Genomic DNA, 20,338 nt, shown 5'->3' with positions numbered 1-20,338 from the left:
AGGTGACCGTTCCAATGTGGGGGTGCCTCTGTTTGGTTAATCTTCCTTTTGCACCTTAAGGAGAAACATATTTACTCATTTGAGAGACAGTGGCCTTCAGTGTTTTGCAGGGATAGAGGCAGCATGTGGGTATGGGGAAGGTTGAGGTGAATGGGGGATGTAGGTTTTTTGCTGCAGTATGTCAGTGGGGGGTGGAGTGTTAATGAGTGAGACAGCTCTGTGCTAGAAGCTGTTCCTGAGTCAGAGCACCCTGTAGTCCTTTCCTTGAGGGATGGGGGGGTGAACATGGTGTGTCAGGGTTGTTTGGTGTCATGGATGGAGGCTATTGCTTGAAGCCACGTTAACACGGAGACGCTGTGACCGTAAGACGAAATAGTTGTGTAGCGAATTGGCCTTTCTTTCATATGACGGGGGTGAAGATGCAAGCTTTGGAATTGGAGCTCCAGGGTGGAGCGAAACTGATTCGGGGGGTGGTATCACAGCCATGTGAACAAAGGAATTAAGTCTGCGATGACCTTCCCCCCCACTAAATTTGGACTTGCTCAGTAGCTGAGAACAAACATAAAAAACAATGGCGGGGTATCCACTTGTTATGTGTTCTTCAGCAGCTATTGTATAGTCTCTTAAAACGGAACCTTGATATGATGCATTGTGTATGTCGCCGCCACTGCCCACTACTGGCCGGGCATGAGAACTACATCGTTTTCACTCAGGCAAGACCTGCAGTGTAGACGATCTGTACTTCGAATCCGGAGAGGGGTCGAAGTACAGCGTTTCTAGGCTGCGTCTCCGTGTAAACTAGGCTTTACTGTGAATGTCCGCTAGCCTGGGGAGCTGGTGATCTTCTCTGACTCCAACCCCCAATTGTCTCTGAATATCTGATGTTATGTCCTCAATTCTCCGCGGAACGAGCCAGGCAAACATGGGAAAATTCTTGCTTCGTCTCTGGGCAAATGATCTCCAGCATTTTCTCGACGGCTTTAGCCCTGTTTCCACACAGCAGTCCGGTACGGATCAGTACAGTTTGGTTTGATTTAAGCTTGATCCCGTTTTCACAGCCACCTGTGCCCTATTTGGTAGGTGGTGTGTAAGCTGGATGACGATAGCCGCTATGTAAATAGAATCATATGATAGCAGCTAACGGCTAACTAATAAATTCAACAAAGGAGAAAAAACGCTACACAAACAAAACCCACGCTGGAAGCTATCCAGCAGTTCATCCACTTTGTCATATGCATGTGGATCTTTGAAACAAAGTTTGATTGAGTTTTGTAGTGGAGAAGGCTGTGTGCCTCGAGGAGAAATAAACAGACGTGCTGAGCCGAACCGCTCTGTGGAAACAGGGCTTTTGATATACAAACCCTCTGTAAAAGGTTTGCAATGTTTGGCAATTAACATGGCCGCTTGGTAACTTGCTTTATTGCATTTTCATTTGACTCACACACTCGCGTGATGAATAGCTGTTGTGAGGCCAAAGCAGCATTGTATAGCTTCACTTTTTCAGCTCACTCACTCCCTGTTAACTTGTTGTACGCAGAATGTTTTTGTTTTCTTTTTCTTGTAGTGTCTCTTTACTTTGAATTCCTTAAACAAGGCAAAAGTCTCCTTTCCTCTACAGTGTCACATGGAGAGACATCAACGTTCACGTGATCACGTTTGTCTGTCATCATGATCCTCAGACTGTTTGAACATCAGACGATATATTCAAACAGTCTGAGGGATCATGATAGCATGAATTTCTATGAATCTGTTCAGTTTGGTACACTATGTAAATATGACATTAACATCAGCAGAACGCAATGTATTCCAAGAAGCTACGACCATACTTGGGTAAAGCGTCTTACAAGAAGTCTCTTACAGGAGAACATTTAATCTAGGGCTAGCAGACTGCTGTAATGAGAATAGATGTTTGACATGTAAGAGTTAAGGTGACGTGATTCTCCGTGCCTTGTTAAGATGTATCTAAAGTGGGAAAAAATTCATGAAATGTCCTGCGGGTTGCATTTAACCGCTGTGTCCACTGAACAACCTTTGTCAGTCAGCCAGAACAGATCTGTCAGTGGTTCTTTTAACTCGACCTTGGCTGATAAATGCGCCTCTTCTTGCTAGACAGCCTAGTCTAGTAATCTCTTTTAATAGCTTTAACGTTAGGAACAGTCAGATACCCCAACAGATCATTAACAGAAAATGAAGGAAGGCCTTCAGCTTTTCGGGATGTTTTTTTTTCTCCTGTATTTGCAACAAAGAAGGTTAAAACAGTTAAAGCTTCAAAAGTGTAAAGAAATGTTTTTAGCCCTGATTTGAATCATTTAAGTGTTGTAGCAGACTGAAGATGCTCTGGCAGAGTGTCCCAGAGGTATGGGACATGCAAACCAAAAGCTGCCTCAGCCTGATTGGTTCTCATCATCAGAAAATGTCTGCAAATGCCATGACCTGGAGTTGTACTGAAAGATGTGTGGAAAATTGGTCTGAATCAAATAAAAGCTTTCACTGTAAACCTCAACAGAATGGACAACGTCAGGTTTACCAGAGAGGTTGTAAGGAAAAATAGCTTGGCCTTCTTAGACCTTGAGATTTGCTTTGAAGAGGACTGAAGACTCAACATTGAGGTTTACCCTGTATTACTGTTTGAGTCCATCCATCCAATACAACATAAGCGAGATGTCATCAGATCGAGTGTACCTACAAGGGAAGAAGGAACAGAAACACCTCAGGGATGCACTTAACCCTCTATCGCACCTAAGCACTTTTTGGTGTTTTTGACTTTTTATTTCTAGCATATTTTATCCTTTTTTCATGCATATTGTTGATGATTTATTCAAGGTTGTGTATTTTTAAGTGTTCTATAATTCTGTCATGTATTTTTTATTTTTAGCGTTTTGTAAAAAATATAGCATGAAAAACTCATGTTACGTATCCTTCGCACATAAACGTGTGCATTGAAACCCATTGAAATCACTATTTTTGATCCTGCTTGAATATAAAGTATAAAACATGCATCTTCTCATTTCTCCCCTTAATTTGAAGCATGGGGCTTTAAGTGTGTGCTCTGAAGGATTCCCTTCCTGATGTCATTTTTACCAAATAGGTAAAGGTTAAGGCTACATTGTGAGTATTTGACACTGAATAATAATGAATAATAATGCATATAAATAAATATTGCTGCTAATCTTTCACATATACCAGGCTGCAATAATCAAGCCATAAATAATCAACTTTTCAAGAAGTATATTGAAAATCAATCATTTATAGTGTGTTTTAGACCATAAAATAGGGTTGCATCGTGACAAAAACTTGGCAATTTAAGGGTTAAAAAATAAACAAATTCATTAACATTTGGTATGATTAGGACTGATGCAGACTCATAATATTATCAACAAAACAATGATATATAAAAAATGTATAGCTGGAGTTTTTATTTACTCTTTTAAGGGCGAAGGTTACGTAACGTAAGTATTTTAAAGGTGCATCTAAGGGTTGAGACGTGGTTACCCAAATTGGGCCTTGGTTAATACTTCTAAGAAATGCAGCAGCCACCAGCAAATAACAGGATAAAAAAAACGTCACAGCACTATACCTTATTGTCTGGACCATCTAAGAAACTCAGGAGGATACTTCATTGACACACTTCAAACCAACACCTTACGGAAGAAGCTGAACCACCCGAAGGACAAAACTCCCAGGCTTAGGCAAAACAGTGTTGTTTATGCTATCCAGTGCAGCGAAAGAATGTACAGATGTTCACTGGATAGACTAAACAACGACACAAACCGATGTCAGCAGAGGAGAGCCACCTCTTCTGGACAGGCTTCTGCTATCCACTTAAGGACAATGACATTTCTTCACAAAACATAAATTCAATGTAATTCAATGGACGTCAGTAGTGAAAGAGAGCTGGTGTGTGGAAAGTGTATTGTGCATGTGTTGGATGGAAAAGGAAGACGAATTAACCAAACAACGCACATGCACAGAATCCCTGAGCAGACTATGGTAGCAACTTTTATTGGGACTTGTCTGATTTAGGCCCGAATCAGTCAACAGCAACGGAACACAAATGGCTGACAAACTGACGTTTCTGAGTTGTTAATGATGTGCAGATGATGAAGGAATCTCCGTCGACACTGACTTGCTTGTGTAATGATTAGTTTATTTACTAAGGAGACAAGCATCAACCAAGCTCGCCATGGAGTGGCCTGGGACAGACCATGAAGCAAATAGCGATCTCTTTCGAGCATAGAAGGAGATCGATATTTCTATATTTTAAATGCATTCATTTAGAACCTCAGAAATGAAATCAAAAAATTGTCCAAAGTTGGGCTGGTCGACCCGTCATACCTTCCAATGGACATTTCCCTACCAAGCACCACTGTCCCTCAGAACAGAGAAAAAAATAAAACACCTGAGGCCCCAATGTAGATATTGTATCCATTGGGACTTCTGTTTTTTTCTTATCAGGTCCATTGGAAGGTACGATGGGTCTTCGACACGTTAGTCTTCTATATGATTTATTAAGGTGGTAAACTATTTAGAAACCTGCTTAACACGCTAGTAACTTTCTTTGAACACGTTTTAAACTGATTGTGTGTGATGTTCATTAGCTTACAGCACTACCTCTCTTTGTTTGAAATATAACAAGCTGACACCATTATTGTTTTCATTTTCTTGTAGGTCTGCCCGGTCAAATGTCAGAGACTGTTTGAAATCAAGAAACATGTATACTCAAAGATGCATCAAACGGTGGGAATGAAACTGAATTTAATGTACACTATAGAAGGTTACTCATGTGTTTTTGGAGGAGGCAAAAAAGCAATAACCAGGATAAACAATTTAAAAAAAAGAAGTATTTTTCTGTTGATCATTGTGAACGCTTAATACACAATATGTACAGTTCCTTAGGAGTTACATGTAAACTGTAAAACTTAAACTGAAAATCTACAGGGCCCACATTTGATTAAGTGTAGAACATGCAAACTGGGAATATATAAAAACTTGCGTGCAGGGGCAGAGAGCGTGACATCTTCAGTGGTATTGCTTTACTACATTCACTTGTGCTTTATTGACTTCCTAATTAATAGTACGGATTTCTGTGTATTCGTTCAGTTTGGGTACACTCTGTAGAAATGATCTTGATGTTAGCAGACAGAGCTCTGACCATACTTGAAGAAACGTAAATCATATGGAATGTCTCAAAATGTACTGAACCAGCAGTGTAATGAGAGAAGAGTAAAGGTAATATGATTCTCCATACCATGTACAGAGGAATCTAAACCTGGAAGGAATTTATGACATATGTTGTGAACTGTATTTAACAGATGCACAGAGATCATTGAGCTTGTCTGTCTGTTCTACAACCTGCTCTAAGTCTCAGTGTGTCTTGCCCAATTGGGTTATGCTGTCTTCTATTATCCAGTCTGTGTTATAGATTCAGCATTAGGGACATTTAGTTAAACCCCTTACACTAATCTGATTTTCTTATATAAAGGATTAAATCTGTCTTTTGGTGTCGAGTTTGAACTTTAAGCCCTTGATCAATTGAAGTGGTCATTTCAGATCTGTATTTGAATGAATTCTAATCGATTGTTTATCATGTAACATGATTCTTTACCCATATTTATGAGTATTTAGATCTTTGCATTGATAATCGTATCTGATTGTGTCTTTTGTTTACCAAAACAGAAAATGAAAGAACTCTTCCAGAAAGGTATTTCTTCTTAATTATTATTTTTTTCATTTTACCTTAATTTAATTTCGCAGTGCTTCATGCATTAGGAAGATGCAGAAGATTGGACATCTCATTAATTTATTTGTTATTTTATCTTATTTTCCTTTCTTTTTTTTTTTTTTAGAAAAGTTCACAAACTTTGGTAAGTTGATTTCTTACCGTTGATTACCGTTTGGTTCTTGAAAACAATACTCCTGGTTACTTTAATGTGACTCAGTCCAATGTCCTGTATTGTTCAAATTCATGTGTGATTGCTAAATGGCTTCTTCTTCTTTTTCATTGTTATTGCATTGCTCCTTTTTTTTTTTTCCTTTTGCACATCCGGCAGAGATGAGTGTTGATGGCCCTTGAATTTCCTGCATTGAAGTTCTGACTTGACAAAATGGAATATTTTTGTTGGAAGATTCAATATACAGTACAATTGACTGTTATGTTTTTTCAACAGGTTTTCCCTCCATTATCATGATGAACACACAAACCCAAAATGAAATGAAACAACCCATCCTGGGTAAGTGTCACTAAGTAAAGATGACATCTGCTGCAGCTTTATATTACAAAAAACTAAGAAGTTAAACTAAAGCCTCCACATGGATTCTGGACCTTTGTTATGGTACATTTCTATAAAAACCTTTTTAAGTCGACCTATCAGCTTTTACTGCCCCATTTAGCTGTATGTAATGTACTGTTATGATTTCAAAGATAATATTTAAACTAATACCTGTATTTTATATTCTACTTCTCACAGGCTTGTCTCTGCTCACTCTATGCTTCAGTCCAGAGACAAAGACTTTTTTTTACATGTGCCACGTCTGTGAGGAAAAATGTTTACCAAAGTACATTTCAACCCATCTGTCTTCGAGCGACCATTGCAGCAACTACTTTGTGAGAGCAAACAACAATAGAAAATAATCAACCTTAAAAAAAATAGGAGCATAACAACAACTTCATAACTGTTTTTATTTTTGTATCTTTTTTTTCATTTAGAGCTATACAGACCCCAATGTACACAGTTTTTCCTGGACACCGGGCTTGGATATGAGAACCATTCTTAGGCAGGAGATCTTAAAGGAAACCAACAAACCAGAGAGAAACCAGCTGCAGGTTTGTAAATGCAGTCGTTAAACCTAAAGCCTATATTTCAGCCTTTAGGCTTTATGGGACATTTTGGGGTGGATCAAGGTCAATAATATATTCTCCATGCACAGGTCATTGTTTACACTGACTTAGATCACATGAACTGAGTTGATTGGAGAGATAAAGCAGCCATGTTGTTGCCAGCACTTATTCTTCTTTAGTTTAACGTGCTTGTTTATTTGTGTCAATACAACTAAGAACCTTGAGACAATAAAATAAAGAGGCAACGGTTGTGGATCTAACTTTAATACACATAATAAAGCCGTGTTGATATCTAGACCTTAGAAGTGAACAATGAAAGTTTCTCAATCTTTGATGATGTCTAGATGATGAAGAAATCTCCACTGACACTGTCTTGCTGGTATAATAAGAAGGTTCTTCACAAAGAAAGACCAGCATCAACCAGACTTGCCATTGATCGCCTGGGAGAGACGTGAAGCCAATATCATCTCTGTCAAACACAGACGGACACTGATATTTATACAGCATTTGTCAAAGCAACAATCAAAAGAACATTTATGTCCTATTTTTGGACTAAGGACAAAACTTTCCAAATACTGTGCTCTCCTTATTACTTCTCTGGATACAGGACCCAATAACTCCAATGTGGGGATGACTTTTTTTAGATTTATGTCTCTATGTCTGTGTATCTTAAAGAGCATCACGTTTTCACTCTTATTAAAACAAATTTGCATCACTAGACACCAAAATAAATCGATTAACATAGAACCCTGCATCAATCGATGACCGAGCAAGATGCTCTATTCCAAAGAACACAAACACGAGTGGATGAGCACATGACATGAATATGATCCAGAAGGAACCCTGTGTTGTAGGTTGAGAAGTGGTGAAGATCGAGCCAGAGAGGAAGACAAAAATCTGAGGAGTTGCTAATTCAACAGTTTATTCATGCAGCATGGAGAGAAGTTATCATGTGTGCACGCAGGCACTCGGTAAGCTCTCTGCCCATCTAACGGAGCGTACAGTCTTATATACTCTTTCAACAAAGAAAATGGAAAAAGAAAAAAAGGGAACAACAAGGAGGGGAGGGGGTATCATAGGCGAACATCTGTTTGGTTGCTTAAGGCATGGGGTTTTTATTTCCTGCAACTTCTGCAGATAATCGTGTGTATCAGTTATTGGGCGCCTGACTACACTTCTTTGTATGGAGTTGTTTACCGACACGGAGTTGCGGAAGTGTACTGTCTGCGAGGCTTCTCGAAACCGGTCAAGAAACAGGTTATGAAACATGCAGAGTGGAGAATTGCAACGGTCACTTTTAGTAATAGTCTATTGTCAGGTCCAAAACTGACACTCCGCAGCTTTCTCTTAAGTTAGTCTAGTTTGCGCTGCATCTGTAAAATAGATTCTGAGAACAAACAGACAGACATCAGAATTCAGGTTAAAATACTTGCAAGGAGAGCAGTTGGAGACAGCAGAGTTTACAATCTCCAAAACCTACTCTGCTGTCCTCCTGCCCGTCCCTTCTTTTTATTGAAGAAGCACACGCCCTGGTTTACACAATGTATGATTATTACATGGTGCACATGATACATAAGGTAGGATAGAGGTCACAATTAACCATCGAGCACGGGTACGGCCACCCCTGACACACACACCCCCCTTGTTGTGCAATGTATCGTCTTCTGCAAACAAGGCACCATATCTGTAATCAAAAATACAGTGAACGCAAAGGGAAGTGAGAGTGCAAAGCTAAGTGAGAGTGCAAAGTGTACTTCCCCTTTGCACTGCCAAATATCTGGGCAGAGACACTTCGCGATTAACATAGCTCCCCACAGTTTTTAAGCCTTAGCACTTTATGATAACTTTATATACAATTTTATTCTAACATCTATTGGTTCAATTAAATGTCCATTGTTTGATAATGAAGCACAATACCACACCTGGAAACAGTGTGTGGCCGGTAAACTTCTCATCCATGTCCTTGTGCCAGTCTGAGAAGGAACGAGTGAAAACCAAACCACACCTACTTAAAATTAGCGTTGAAGAACAACCGAAAGATAGACACATTTTTTTTTTGTACTGCTGTGTATCATTTAGTTTCTGAAGACATAAACATGATGCTGAATTTGTCCATATTTAAAGAGACTGTTGTTTTCATTGAAAAATGTTGTCATTTTATCATGTTCTCTCTGCAGTTACTGGATTTGCCTGCAGATCTGTTATTAAAGCTCGTCTCATGTACCTACTCTGAAGGTATGTGACTGTAAGATTTCTCTGAAATGTTTGATTGGTTTTTTCATAACATGTTGATGAAATGTTCTGATCCTTCTCCCCAGTGATGCAATCTCTGAGTGAAAATGATGAGCTTCTGAAACTACTCAAAGGTGCGGCACATTTCTCTCAGGATCATGTTCGTAATGGTTCAAATATCACAATCTCTCAGAGATCAATGCACAGAGGCAGTAGTCATTGTGCAGTAGCTGTGGGTTTGAATCTGACCTGAGCCCTTTGCTGCATGTCATCCCCCACTCTGTCCTCCTAATGTTGCCTTTCTCTCTTCAGCTGTCCTATCCTATAGCTAAAAAGGCCCCAAAAAATTACTTCTATCTGTTGCTAAGGTATTGAAATGGATTTCAATACCGTTTGATTTTTACTATTATCTCATCAAAGTGTAAAATTCTGGCATTGTAACAGTGTTATATTTATGACAAGATTCATATTGGCTTAAGACTTTTTTTTAAATTAGAAAAAAGCAACCAAAATATTTAAACACAACTGATGAAGAAAAAAACCACACAGAGATCATGTGACTTGATCCAGAGCGCCAAAACACTAACGTTCATATGAAGCAAGACTGTAGCAAGATTGACGTTTCAGTATATTGTTTATCTGAGTTCACGTCTTAGATTGATGCATCTTTTATTTTTCATATTGCTCAACGTCCTGTTTTCATAGCAATGTTCTTTTTTTCCCCACAGCAGCTGTGAATCCAAAGAGAACAATGATAGAAACTTACCAAACAGACAGCAACAGGAAGCATCCACTTCTTGGTGAGTCGGTGTGCTTAAGGAAACCTCATAATATAACAGAATGACTTCCACAATCAAGTAATACATTTTTTTCTTGGTTGTGTCCTGCATGCAGAAGAGGGGAGGTCATCTCCATCAGACTTTGAAAAAAAAAAAAAAGTAGAATATAATCAGTCACAAAATATATGGTTTAAGTGATGACATAATGATGCTGGAGAGTTTCCTACATTCTTATCCTTCCTCATGTTACTCCTTTTCCTTCCCTCATCATCGTCTTAAAGGCATGCAGCACATTGTGGAATGCATTTGTGTCAAACCGACTGAGAGGAGACACTACCTCTGCATGCTCTGCAAACTGACCTTGGCCCCCCACGTGATCATCAAACACGTTCTGAGCTTTGACCACATCCATTGTTACTTTGTAAGTAGCTGACACTAAAGCAAACATAAAGCACACAGGTTTCCTCATGTTTTCTGTAACCAGGTGACTATATGAAAATAAGGGAGTAAAGTCAAATAAGTGCAGGTAATGTTATCAAATGTCAAAAGCAAACACCACTGCCAGCTTTGATTCCCCACATCCTGCTTCAAGGTAGTTTCCTGTAAACAAATTGAAACCTTGTCATGCATAAACTCAGTGGTCCTTTTTCATCTTGGGGTTTCTTGCATCTTAGACATGATTATAACCGAACGGCTCCTTTTTGTCAGGCCAACAGCACAGAGTAGTCTTTGGCTGTGATCACCACATAAAGGGTTCATAAAAGAGATGCAACATTACACGTCATAAGGAGACGAGGAGAAGAAATCCACCAAGAAATCAGATGGATTCAATTTTGAACAGCAGTTACTTTAAGATTATACTCAATTCATATTTATGCCAGCAAGTTGTCAGGTTTGACCTTAACCTTCAGACTTACCGTTTACAAATCAACGAGACAAAACACGGACAAGGATCATCTTTGTTCGCTTTTCAAAGGGGAAGAGCAGCCTCAGAGATCTCAACCTCTCGTCGACTCCTCTTCCGGCTTTCTTCCACTTGCTCAGCTCTTTTATTAAGAATACATAGGCGTGAGGGGGCGTGATGCGTACAGTCAGTTAGCGCGATCATACGTCAGAGAACAGAAGTAGATTTCAGGCATCGTTCAACCACTTGGCTAAAAATTATTTATCATGCAGACAGGTTATTTTTGTAAGAGATATCTAAGAAAGTTATGAAACTAACAACGTCCCCTAGTGGAAATTTAGCTAAAAACAATTGATAATGTGCATTGATTTTCTAACACAAGTGTAGTTTCTGTCTTTGACGATGTGCAGATGCATCCTATGGGTCAACATCTGTTTGATCCAAACAACCTCGATGTTATCTTACACATTGCTAAGGAAGGAGTATTTATCTTTGACCCTAAATAATCCACTTCAGACTCTTTGATGTGTCAGGTCCAAAACTGACACTCCGCAGCTTTCTCTTAAGTTAGTCTAGTTTGTGCTGCATCTGTAAAATAGATTCTGAGAACAAACAGACAGACATCAGAATTCAGGTTAATAATACTTACAAGGAGAGTGGTTTAGAGACAGCAGAGTTTACAATCTCCAAACTCACTCTGCTGTCCTCCTGCTCGTCCTTTCTTTTTATTGAAGAAGCACACACCCTCATTTACACAATGTATGATTACTACATGATGCACATGATGATAGATGACACAATTAACCGTCTAGCACGGGTATGGCCACCCCTGACCCACACACACAACCCCCTTGTTGTGCAATGTAATGTCTTCCCCAAAACGAGGCACCATATCTGTAATCAAAAAGACAGTGAGTGCAAGAGAGAAGTGAGAGTGCAAAGTGTTCTTCCCCTTTGCACTGTCAAGTATCCTGTCCAGAGACATTTCGTGATAAACATAGCCCCTTCATAGTTTTTTTAAAGCCTTAGCACTTTATGATAACTTTATATACAATTTTATTCTAACAGATGTTAAGCCAAACTTTTCTTTAAGAACACTAATTGCTTTCCTGAAATCTCACATTTTAACAGCACAGCTATAGGTCACATTGTTTATACCACACTGTTGCACTCTGACATCTTAACATTGCCAATCCATACTGACCATCTGCAGTCTACAGTCTATTTTGCAATAAAGGTAAGAATAAAACTCATACAAACTTCCATCCTCCTAAAATGATTGTTGCTTTGTATTTTTACCGTGCAGAAAGAGTGGCACCCCTCAACTTTGCTGTCGAAGGAGAGCTACACTGACGACACCGCTTTAGCCATCATGATCCTCGACCTAGCAAAGCAAACGCTGGAGACTCATGCTAAGACAAACACAGATATGAAGGTAAATGAGTTTAAAAGTCACGAGCATTGAAGTGCTCAAATGCATGCTTTCGTTGGCATTAATATAAAGCTGTTTGACTCTCTGTTGCAGCAAGTGAGACTGGAGCCTGATGAATTCAAATCAGTCAATTTCACTTGGTACAGTGATGGTGGGTTTTTATATTTCATGCCTCAGATTATTCCAATTTTCTCTGAATGAAATGAACTTTTACTCAATGGGTATTTTTGTTGGTTTCAGCTTTGGATAAACTGGAATCCATCACACAGAAAAAGAAGGAGGGCAGCTTGACTACTGTCCCTATACCAGGGAAGAAGCTGGGTATGTATTGGTCTGCAATGGTAACAAATATGTTTGAGGATTTGTGAGCCTGTTTTGTGTGATTTATTTTTTAAATTGCTCTCATTCCCAAAGTTTGACCACACGCCACAGCCACACCCTTTGATGAACTAAGGTTTTTAATTTAATATGTTGAACATGTGTAGAACATAGTAAAACTGACTTTGCATCAAATGCATGAACACTTTGGGACAAGTTCCTTCAAATAGGTGTCCTGGAAACATTTTTTTTTTTTGACATACAAAAAATCCTAGTGGACTTCCTGTTGACATTACAGCCAAGCACTCACTGACTTTTTTGTTGGTCTTGGCATGATTAACATGTAAAAAAAAAACTAAAAAACAATTGCATGCAGTCAAAAGGGGGCGCCCTTAAGCCATTTTGCGACCTTTTTTTATGAAAATACAAACATGTAAAACATTTTGCTAGGCCCGATAATCTTGACAATTTAAAAATATATAAATCTAAGAAAGGCACCCCAATACTTACAATGAATACTTGCATGCTTACATTTGGGCCCAGTGTGAGGGAGATGTATGAGAGAGTACAGTCCGAACTCTACAATAGGAAACAGATGTCTTGTAGCTCTGCTTAAATACTGTGCTCCTTCTGTGTTCGACAGAGATTGGTTTTTTCTCTCCCAGGCTGGTTGATGCTGCTCTTCTTTGTTTATTTACAAACCACAAGTTTATTTATTTATTATTATACAAGCAAGTCAGTGTCATCAGAGAATTCTTTATCATCTGCACATCCTCTATGACTGAGAAACAATATAACACAATGTGGCTAATTTATCCATTTTTCTTTTCCTCCTCAGAGTGTTGTTCTAGAGGTGCCTTGTTACCTGTCAAAATTTACTGCCAGGTAATTATTTACACAAAAGGCTTCATTCTTTGACTTGATCAAATACAGTTTCTGTTTTGGAGAACACCAAGAACATGATATAATTTAGTTTCCTTGCGTCTCCCTTGTGCCAGGACTGTTGTTACACCTTTGATCATGTTCATTCATATTCAAAGCATTTGAAGTCTTGGCATCATAAACAGGTATGTCAACATTTTCTACACAAGCTTACAAAAAAAAAGAACGAGTTGTCACGTTTGCACACACACAAAAGGATGACTTAACATAGATTGTGACTTGTTATCCTAACAGACGGTGAACAATGTTTTTGGTAAAGGTAACAATCACTTTTGATCCATTTATCATATTATTGTGAACTGTTAAACACATTTAAATTACATATGATGTATGTCCTCTTTCTTTACAGATAGCAGTTCTGACGGTTATGAACCTATAGGTATGCCTTTCCTCTTCTGTTGGAGCATGATATGGTATTTTATATGTAATACCATTTTATTGGACCAATACATTAATTTGGTCTCATTTAAGTCTTAATTTATTTTTTATATTATGTCACAACAAAACAAAAACAGGCCTGGGCTACCCCTTGACATTCTTTTGTTCTCTAATTCAAGAAAAAGTGCAACTTAAATGTATTTCTCTTAAATGTATCACATTTAAACCCTCTTCTTTTTCACACCTTAGAAAGAATACCTTTCCTGAAGTTATACTCCCACCTCAGAGACAAGAGGAAGCAGACTCAACCAGCTGTTGGTGAGCTGACCCACTTGTTGTCTCCTTTTGTTTTTTTGTTTGTTCACATCATCGGGGAATTTACTCGTTTCATTGCCTCGTGCGTTCTTCCAGGTGTTTCTCTGGTGGTGACGTTCATCAGCTCAGAAGTTCATGTGGAACCTATTTGTGTGTGCTTTGCTTGTTCGGACTCCTTCCTGGACTCCTCGGTGACACAACACTTAAACTCTGAAAAACACGTCACTCAAACATTGGTAAGCTTCTTCTCTCTCTTTTTGTTTAATGATACTGTGACACCATATGTTGTAATTGTGCAACTGTGAATGGTTGCAAACATACAGTATCACTAATGTGAGGGACAATGTTGTTGAATTGTCCGGTTTAATATATGTTCACATGATGATATCAGTGTTAAGCTTCCATAATCGTACCCATTTGTCTTTAAATCTTCCACATATTGTTTGAGAGTGAGACACTTTCCTATGCATTTGGAACATGTGCTCTCATTCAGGAGTATTAAGGTAAACTCTAGGGTTTTTTTAAAACATTTTTATTTCTGATGTAAGCTGAGTAGAACAGATATTAGGGTATAGTTTCAGGGACCTTCACACTGCATATTTATTGAGGAGATTCAGACTGGTAAATTAACTTACAACCTCTAAGATTTCCCATCATTATGAGAAGCTCAGATGAGAACTGATCTTACTGTGACCTTAAAGCTTGATATTCTCAAGGCATATGTGAGACAAGTACAATGAAATCAAAGTTGAGTTGAAGACTCTAAATGTCTTTCTGATGCTAAATGTTTTAATAAAAGAAAATGTTAAGTCTAGACAACTTAGATCTGTGCTTGTGAAAATCCAAAACAATTCAGATGTAAATAATCATTGCTCGTTTGTCACATGTCATGTTATAAATTCTGTGTGTGTGTGTGTGTGTGTGTGTGTGTGTGTGTGTGTGTGTGTGTGTGTGTGTGTGTGTGTGTGTGTGTGTGTGTGTGTGTGTGTGTGTGTGTGTGTGTGTGTGTGTGTGTGTGTGTGTGTGTGTGTGTGTGTGTGTGTGTGTGTGTGTGTGTGTGTGACTGTATAAAAAAATGTTCATGAATAAAAATCACACAACAATATAACCAGCTTTGCGTTAAAACATTTAGCTCTACCTGAATCCTTGGCGGCTCCCTCTTGCATGGAAGGATGTTGAGGAAGTGAGTGACTTGTGGTCAGCAGCATGGAAAGAAGAGAGAGAGAGAGAACCAGATAAGGTGATAATGAAGGTAAGATGCTGATACAAAGGACTTATCTTTCTGTATTTATTCGATAGTCTTTCCAACTTTCTGTATTATCTTTAAAGTGACCAGTCACCTTACTGAGCACTGGTCACTTTAAAGATAATCACCCTAGTCATGTCTGGTTTCATCCTACTGTTGTGTTATGCTACATCTGTAAGGGTTGACATGATCACCCTAATTAGGTCAAGTTTCACTCTATTGTCTCCAACACTTAATGCTAATCTGCCCATCAATAGTTGGGTACTTAACGATAATTACCCTAAGCACTCCTGGTTTCACCATATTGTCTAGGTCACTTAATGCAAATCACTGCTCCTTTAAGTTGGTGAGCCAATTTACATTCCTGCATTGACTGTTTAACGACTGTACTCACACCTCTGGCATAAGCTCAAACACCTCTGTACATACACATGTAACTAGTTTCTAGAAGGTCAGCACTTTGTTTCTAAGGCTCTTTAACTGTTTACAGGTCTCTTTTAACCAACACATATTTTTCTCTCCTCACAGGTTATGTACATTATGCTATATTAGTTTTAAGTCTAACTGCTAATGCTAACTGCACAGGTTTAACATATAATTATGTTTATTCTTAGTCACATAGGGGCTGCTAAATCTGTTTGGGGGATTTGTATACAGAGGGGAGGGGGGACAGCGGGTGTGTATTGTAACTAATGTCTTGTGTCCTGCCTGTCTGTATACTGCTACTGGATGCCTTGAATTTCCCTCGGGATCAATAAAGTATCTATCTATCCATCTATCTATCTATCTATCTAGTCGTTACTGATTAGCTGTTCTCTTACATGCAGATACTCGACCTTCCTTACTGGAAGTTTCAGGAACTTTTCCCACCAAGCTACACAATAGGTAAGAATTGGTCCAACATTGTATTTGTGTCTTTCCTCCAATAACTTCAAACGTTTGTTTCAGATGCATCAATTGCCTAATTTGTGTTGTTCTTCTAATTAATGCACATTGTCACGTTTCTCTCTATAAACTCATATATTCTTTTATATAGCAGTGTTTGCTATTCTTAAACAAGAAGTGCTTTATCATACATTAATGGGATACTTCATCCATTTGCATGAAGCTTTGCATCATTAGAAACATGGTAGTAGTGTTGAATGGTCATGAATCCAACCCTCATTTTGCCCTGAGATGAGAAAAATGTGTTTTTCTTTGCCTGGAAGTTTTCTTCATGTGATGCAATATGACGCTTTTTGCATCACATGAATAAAACTTTCACGCAAAGAAAAGCACATTTTAACACTTTCTAATGATACAAAGCTTCATGCAAATGGGTGAAGTATCCCTTTAAGCCCTTTTAATGGTTCAGTCTTATTCTTGCTTTTGTCTGCAGTGAGCATGACCCTTAAAAAATACCACCCTTACCTGAAGATTGAAGGTTAGTAATATTCGTAATTATAAGAACCTTAATAAAGATGAAAAAATACCGTCTTTTTAACTTGCATCTCATGTGTACATTTTTGTCTATTTCTAATGTACAGTACCAAAGTGCCAAACATTTAGCAAACTCAAAGAAAACGAGAGGTTTCCTCTGCTGGGTAAGTATCCCAAGAAAAGGGGGAAAAAGTCTTTCCAGGAATCTTTTATTGTGGCTAATTATTTTATTCCTATCTTTTCAATGTAGGGAGACACTTCATTGCCATGCACTATCTGGGTGACCGATTGTGTCAGCCCATAGAAGTGGGATTTTTGTGCATGCTTTGCCGGAGGAGGCTTTCAGACCAGGAATGTTACGCTCATGTCTTCGGTCGAGAACATATAACTAAATTTATAGTGAGTATTTTTTATTAGATATATTTTCTGTATCGCCCATTTGGGAACATTGTTATGAGCCTAACCAATTTTTGACTGATACGTTTATGTTAATCATGATGGTGATTATTGCTCAGTACCCTATCTGTCCCAAGATACCGTACATACATGCGTCAAAAGGGTTTGTTCTGTAAAAACAACCATTTCAAGGAACTTTGTCCATATTGTACAAAAGTTCTAGGAAATACATGATGCCAGATCGCCCCAACCTGGTTGATGACAAAACAGATCCTTGATTCTCAAGCCATGCGTCTCATTTTGACTGTTTGAGAGCTTTCGCTCCACAACATTCATCAGACTGATTTAATAACAGTAATTTATACTTTATTAATTCCACGAGGGGAAACCCGGTTTATACTGTTTAATGGACATGAACACACACACACAGGCCGAAATAATAGTTATATGCAGTCGGCCTATAGAAAATAAGAATTTTGTAGTAAAAATATAGACGTATATTATACATGACATCCTTTTGTTTTTGTTTAAAAGGCGGTGTTATGAGTCCCTGTATCATTCTTTCATGAAAAAGCCAAAACAATTATGATTTGATTTCCTCTGGAATTGCAGTCTGCAATTGAAAGAAAAATGTTATGTTTTGAATCTCTTTACTTCTCAAGTTACTTATCTTAAAGTGTTCGTCAGCTTGATTTTGCTTTAGACAGACATCTTTTCAACAGATTGTTGAACAGACGGTTCTATCGCAATGAAAAAATATCAAAAGTAAAACTATTTACACAAAGGTGACATCTACAGAAAAGCTTAGGTAAGTGAAAAGTCAGCATTTATTTCATAAATAGTCCGTTGCGTTCTATACTATTTACAGTCTATGGTTGTATTGGCAATAAGTGGACTACGTCGACTGTGTACACTTTGGCAAACGATAGTTAGGAAAAACTGATGTTAACAATACTGAAAATGTGTGGGGTTTTTGTTTTTTAGAATGATTTCCACCCAGGATCAATGAATTTAAAGACTGATGTAGAGACTATAATGGATTTGGCAAAGCAGGCAGACAATCATCACTCCACAATGAATGTACAGGTATAAAATGTTTCAAAAAGTATAATTTCTGTCATCTCAATGAAGCATCCCCTCTAGCAATGTGCTCATGTTATATTTTCTGCAATGAAAGGAAATACAGTTGGACAGGTCCATCAGGGAGCCATGTTCATACAACATAGGTGAGTATGTGTATGCTGCAACTGAATGTATTCCATCAGCATGATCTTTTACTGGGGATTTAATTTTGACTTAAGTTCTTCAATTGATATGTTCCAGCATATCATATCCTTGTAAATGCAAAACTAAGGAAAGGACAAGGAAAACTGCTACCCAACATCGTTCCTAAACAGAAGCTGGGTATGTTATGGCAAGTTTATTTACTTCCTGTTAAATTATGTTAAGGGTTTTTTATGGACAGAGGACACCGGAAAGTTATGCTAACGACTGGTCCGATCATCATAAGATATTATTATACGATAATGCTGCCGTGTGTGGTGTGTTAAGACAGCTCTCGTCTGCTCGGAAGGACGTCAGGACTTTTTTGCGTTATCAAAACTATGTTATGAGTATTAAACGCGTTTAATTTAGCTGCAGCTACCTGCTACTCCCTCCGCTGCGCGCGCGCATACACGCGAGCGCTGCGCGTCCTTTTTAACTCACTGTCTCCGTGTTTGCAGCTAACATAGCGATAGCATCGTCCTCTCACAGTCTCTGTAGTCTCAGTCTGTGAGCGCCATGAATGCACGCGCGGGGGGGTGGGGGGAATCAAAAAGTTTATTTGGGACCCTGTCAGTAATATGGTGAATGTCAGAAGCTGTAGAGGGGAGGTGGTTAGTTGTAACAAACAGGCGTTTCCATGGTAGCTGCAAAGACTACAAGCAGGTTTGTAGGGACGACCCGAGACGAGTTAAATCTTAATTAAGCAAAAGTACATGTATTTATTCGATTAATCGATCGGGATATTCGTTAGAATACTTGATTTCTAAAATATTCGAGAGCTGCAGCTCTATTCCTGTCTGATTGGGGGATGCTCGCGAGTGAAATCGGCTTGTGTGTTGATGTTGCTGTGTGGCCGCACACCACACACTGTACGACCAAAACTGTAAAACCTCAGATTTATTGCTGTGTGGAAGGTTTGGGAAATCGGCCGACAATTTTAAAATCCTGCCGTGTGAACCAGCCTTAAGGTTTTTGATCTACTGCCGCCAGATTCTCTTTAACTTAAGGACGATTTGTTTACATTTGAAAACACTGTTGTTGTTTTGCTTATAAAAATGCATTGGGTCATATTGTTATTGTCTTTGTATTTTCATGTATGTTTCTCAGTCCCTAGAGCAACTGGAACGGACAAAGACGGTGTGAGAGACAACAGCATCTCAAACAGTGGCAAGTTGCCGGGCTCTGAGGAAAAGTCCTGCCAAAAGTCTCCAGACAATAAGAAGACATGGGTTGGGGCTGAAATCCCAGATGGGAAATGTGCAGAAAGGGAAGAAAATGCAGAAGAGGAAGTGGACATGAAGAGTGTAACAAAGAGTGAACACAAACAACCTGTTAAAACGTGTGCAGAAGAAATAAAGAGTCCCGCAAGTGAGACACTCCAGGCAATAAAGGAGGAGAAAGAAGAGCTCATAGTGAGGAAACCACGTGAGGAGAAAACAGAAAGCTGCAAGTACAATGACATGGATTTCAAAATTGAGATTGGAGAACAAAGCAACAAAAGTGTCCAGATGCACTTGGTGAATAACGCATGCAAAGAAGTAAAACAAATCAGCATATGCAAAGAATTCCAGGGTGCATTCTGCAATGATAATATGGAGAAAAACACGAGCTGTAAAAAAGAACTACCAGCCTTACAACAAGGCACATCTTGTGAAGTTGAACAACGACTGCCAGGTAGCATACAGAGAAGGGAAACTGTAGCAGAAGTGAAAGGAAGAGAAGCCAAACGAAGTCAGCAGAGTGTTGAGCATGAAGGTATGTACATACTGTAGTTAAAGCTGTTTTCATAAATGCATCACCAGCGGTGACAATTTGGCTGCTTTTGTTCGAGCTTATGCACATTGACTTAATTCATGCTGCAGGTGAAAGGGAA

At 38.7% G+C, this 20,338-nt stretch overlaps 1 protein-coding gene across 3 annotated transcripts in view; it reads left to right on the top strand.

Moving 5' to 3' along the window:
• LOC306839327 (uncharacterized protein) overlaps positions 1-20,338 on the top strand; it is a 43,010-nt gene that overhangs the window by 5,575 nt on the left and 17,097 nt on the right. For 2 of the 3 annotated variants that reach the window (XM_079367955.1, XM_079367953.1), the window contains exons 2-29: positions 4,669-4,737; positions 5,677-5,701; positions 5,847-5,864; positions 6,168-6,230; positions 6,468-6,604; positions 6,707-6,823; positions 9,016-9,073; positions 9,157-9,204; positions 9,799-9,870; positions 10,131-10,270; positions 12,060-12,188; positions 12,279-12,336; positions 12,426-12,506; positions 13,342-13,388; positions 13,502-13,570; positions 13,680-13,704; positions 13,795-13,824; positions 14,073-14,141; positions 14,235-14,374; positions 15,271-15,390; positions 16,212-16,269; positions 16,763-16,807; positions 16,911-16,967; positions 17,054-17,202; positions 18,184-18,285; positions 18,377-18,425; positions 18,523-18,603; positions 19,573-20,220. In XM_079367955.1, the coding sequence (XP_079224081.1) occupies positions 4,669-4,737; positions 5,677-5,701; positions 5,847-5,864; positions 6,168-6,230; positions 6,468-6,604; positions 6,707-6,823; positions 9,016-9,073; positions 9,157-9,204; positions 9,799-9,870; positions 10,131-10,270; positions 12,060-12,188; positions 12,279-12,336; positions 12,426-12,506; positions 13,342-13,388; positions 13,502-13,570; positions 13,680-13,704; positions 13,795-13,824; positions 14,073-14,141; positions 14,235-14,374; positions 15,271-15,390; positions 16,212-16,269; positions 16,763-16,807; positions 16,911-16,967; positions 17,054-17,202; positions 18,184-18,285; positions 18,377-18,425; positions 18,523-18,603; positions 19,573-20,220 (2,704 nt within the window). The remainder of the gene's footprint in view (positions 1-4,668; positions 4,738-5,676; positions 5,702-5,846; positions 5,865-6,167; positions 6,231-6,467; positions 6,605-6,706; positions 6,824-9,015; positions 9,074-9,156; positions 9,205-9,798; positions 9,871-10,130; positions 10,271-12,059; positions 12,189-12,278; positions 12,337-12,425; positions 12,507-13,341; positions 13,389-13,501; positions 13,571-13,679; positions 13,705-13,794; positions 13,825-14,072; positions 14,142-14,234; positions 14,375-15,270; positions 15,391-16,211; positions 16,270-16,762; positions 16,808-16,910; positions 16,968-17,053; positions 17,203-18,183; positions 18,286-18,376; positions 18,426-18,522; positions 18,604-19,572; positions 20,221-20,338) is intronic. The other variant, XM_079367954.1, reaches the window with a different exon arrangement.

The sequence above is a fragment of the Symphodus melops genome (genome assembly GCF_947650265.1).
Source record: "Symphodus melops genome assembly, chromosome: 18".
In the NCBI taxonomy this organism is placed as follows: domain Eukaryota; kingdom Metazoa; phylum Chordata; class Actinopteri; order Labriformes; family Labridae; genus Symphodus; species Symphodus melops.
This window is presented reverse-complemented; position numbering and strand designations above follow the sequence as displayed.